Here is a 2,015-nt window from a genome sequence, read left to right as displayed (position 1 = left end):
ACCGTGGCTAATTCCTCGCTACGCGCCATCCTGTGTCAGCCAAACGTGAGCGCACCAGCCCTTTCGCCATTGCTTCAAACTGCAGAAATACTCACATCATAGTCATTCCCTTTCCCCTCGACAGCCTGCTGCGCTATTATGCCTCCAGCTCCAAATAGTACGGCAGCGGTCTTGCACTACGTGATCATAGGCTTCCGGAGAAGAGCTGAACTGACAGAACCAGGCGATGTGGTTGGTTGGCTCTAAAAATGCGTCGACTAGCGCCGAGAATTGAAGTACTGACTTGTAAGCACCGATTAGCGTGGCCATTCCTGATTTTCCAAGTCTTCACGGTGCTGATTCCCTGTCAGGCCGTTGGTATGGTTGGTCTGGATGGACAAAGTCGAAAAAGAGGTGGTGTGACACGTGTCGACATTCGTCGATCAAAACCACAACAAACCAGAACAAACCCAACTCTTATCTCTGCAGTCTGCAAGACTGCAACCGACAACACCTATCTGGTGAGCCAACCGAATCTTACCCTATATGACATCGCGCAGAAGCTAATACATTTTACCAAGCATTTTTTTTCCCCAATCGATTATCCGAATTACTTATTCAGCACTGACAACGACGCGAACCGTGAATTTGCGCAAACCCATGGCCGTTATGACGGTCCTTGTCTTCCTCGCAATCACATATCACGGTTGAGAAAATTTACTTTGGTCAAGGCCGGGAACAGAACGCGGTGACGAGAAGGCACGAGAGGGCTGAACAAAGGATTTTTGTGTTTGGGTGACCGTTGAATAACATCGCTTCCGATGCAGAACAAGAGTCCAATGCCTGCCTCGGACCCAAACCCTCTGATTCTACTCTACATACAGGCGCGCCCACAATTTGCACTATGTCGTTTGTATGGTAACAATCACCCAAACACAAAATTCCATCTACCAAGTGACCAGCTCGGGCCTTGACAAGATTATGAATATTTCCTGTATATCGCGATCTGTGGCGCCAATGAGTTAGTGTAGATAACTCTCAGGTACATCGTCAAATTCTCGTACCGGGTGCTAAGTACAAAAGAGAGACTTGATAAAGTTCGCAACTTCTCAGTTGATGACGACGCTATACGCAGATCTAATAATTTGGCCCTTTGAGCAAGACTGACTCAGAGAGACAACAAATGGACAGACGCACGTTCTGAAAGTAGCTGTCCCGGAGAATGCTTCAGTGCCCGCCTGAAGTGTCGTTAAGTACTCTGAAGAGCTAATACTTCCACTGCCCGTCAGATACTACCACAGAAATAAATCAGTCTCTTTTAGGAGTAGGGAATTCTGAGATCGTCAACCTTGATAAAGACGTTGAGATCACCACTGAACTTCGTGATAATGGTGCCGTTGGACGGAAGGAACGAATACACATTGTTATAGCCGTTCGAGCCAAGATACAGGTCCCTGGCAGGAGAGGTCCTCAGAAAATATAAGGACAATCACGAGTGTTTTGGGCATACCAGGTATATCCGGCAAGAGAGATACTGTTCGCAAAGGCCACAGCTTTTCCATAGGCGTTGTACGAGAAGGATATAGGACCTGCACTGAAATTCGCGAGCCAGATCATGATTTCATTATGATTGCCCCCTCCTGGAGTCGTTGAAGTGAAAAGATCGAAAGCGACATCCGCAACCACGCTTTCCGACGTGCTTTGCGACCACTTCCACTTAGTCTACAGCGAATTCGAATTAAACATTCGTAATAGAACGGTCATTTGAAAAAAAAACTCACCAGAATGCTGGAGATATTTTCAAGCCCCTTATTCAACCCCTCGTTGAGTTGCATATTCGTATAACTCTTGACGTTAGTACCACTACCACCAGCCCATTTCCACGGGTTCTTCCACGCGATGGTGGTCCCGTTGAAGGACGTAATGGCAGCGCAGCTTGATCCAGAGCTGGCGTCTGATTTACCCCACTGGTCGAGACACAGGGAGTACTGGCCTGCAGTGACGCTGTCCCACTCGCCTGTGGGAGTGTTTTAATG

General features: G+C 47.8%; 1 protein-coding gene across 1 annotated transcript in view; it reads right to left on the bottom strand.

The window, feature by feature from the left end:
• Positions 1–296: 296 nt before the first annotated feature.
• The window catches only part of LACBIDRAFT_320398 (glycoside hydrolase family 12 protein), a gene marked incomplete at both ends in the record, with an annotated part of 2,402 nt that continues 683 nt past the window's right edge, over positions 297–2,015 (bottom strand). Inside the window, 6 exons of the mRNA XM_001890579.1 lie at positions 297–343; positions 511–515; positions 1,177–1,271; positions 1,328–1,433; positions 1,490–1,701; positions 1,761–1,996. Of these exons, the coding sequence (XP_001890614.1) occupies positions 297–343; positions 511–515; positions 1,177–1,271; positions 1,328–1,433; positions 1,490–1,701; positions 1,761–1,996 (701 nt within the window). The remainder of the gene's footprint in view (positions 344–510; positions 516–1,176; positions 1,272–1,327; positions 1,434–1,489; positions 1,702–1,760; positions 1,997–2,015) is intronic.

Source organism: Laccaria bicolor, genomic scaffold (assembly GCF_000143565.1).
Source record: "Laccaria bicolor S238N-H82 LACBIscaffold_115 genomic scaffold, whole genome shotgun sequence".
Taxonomy (NCBI): Eukaryota; Fungi; Basidiomycota; class Agaricomycetes; order Agaricales; family Hydnangiaceae; genus Laccaria; species Laccaria bicolor.
The sequence above is the reverse complement of the archived record's forward strand: the minus strand, read 5'-3'. Positions and strand labels throughout refer to the sequence as shown.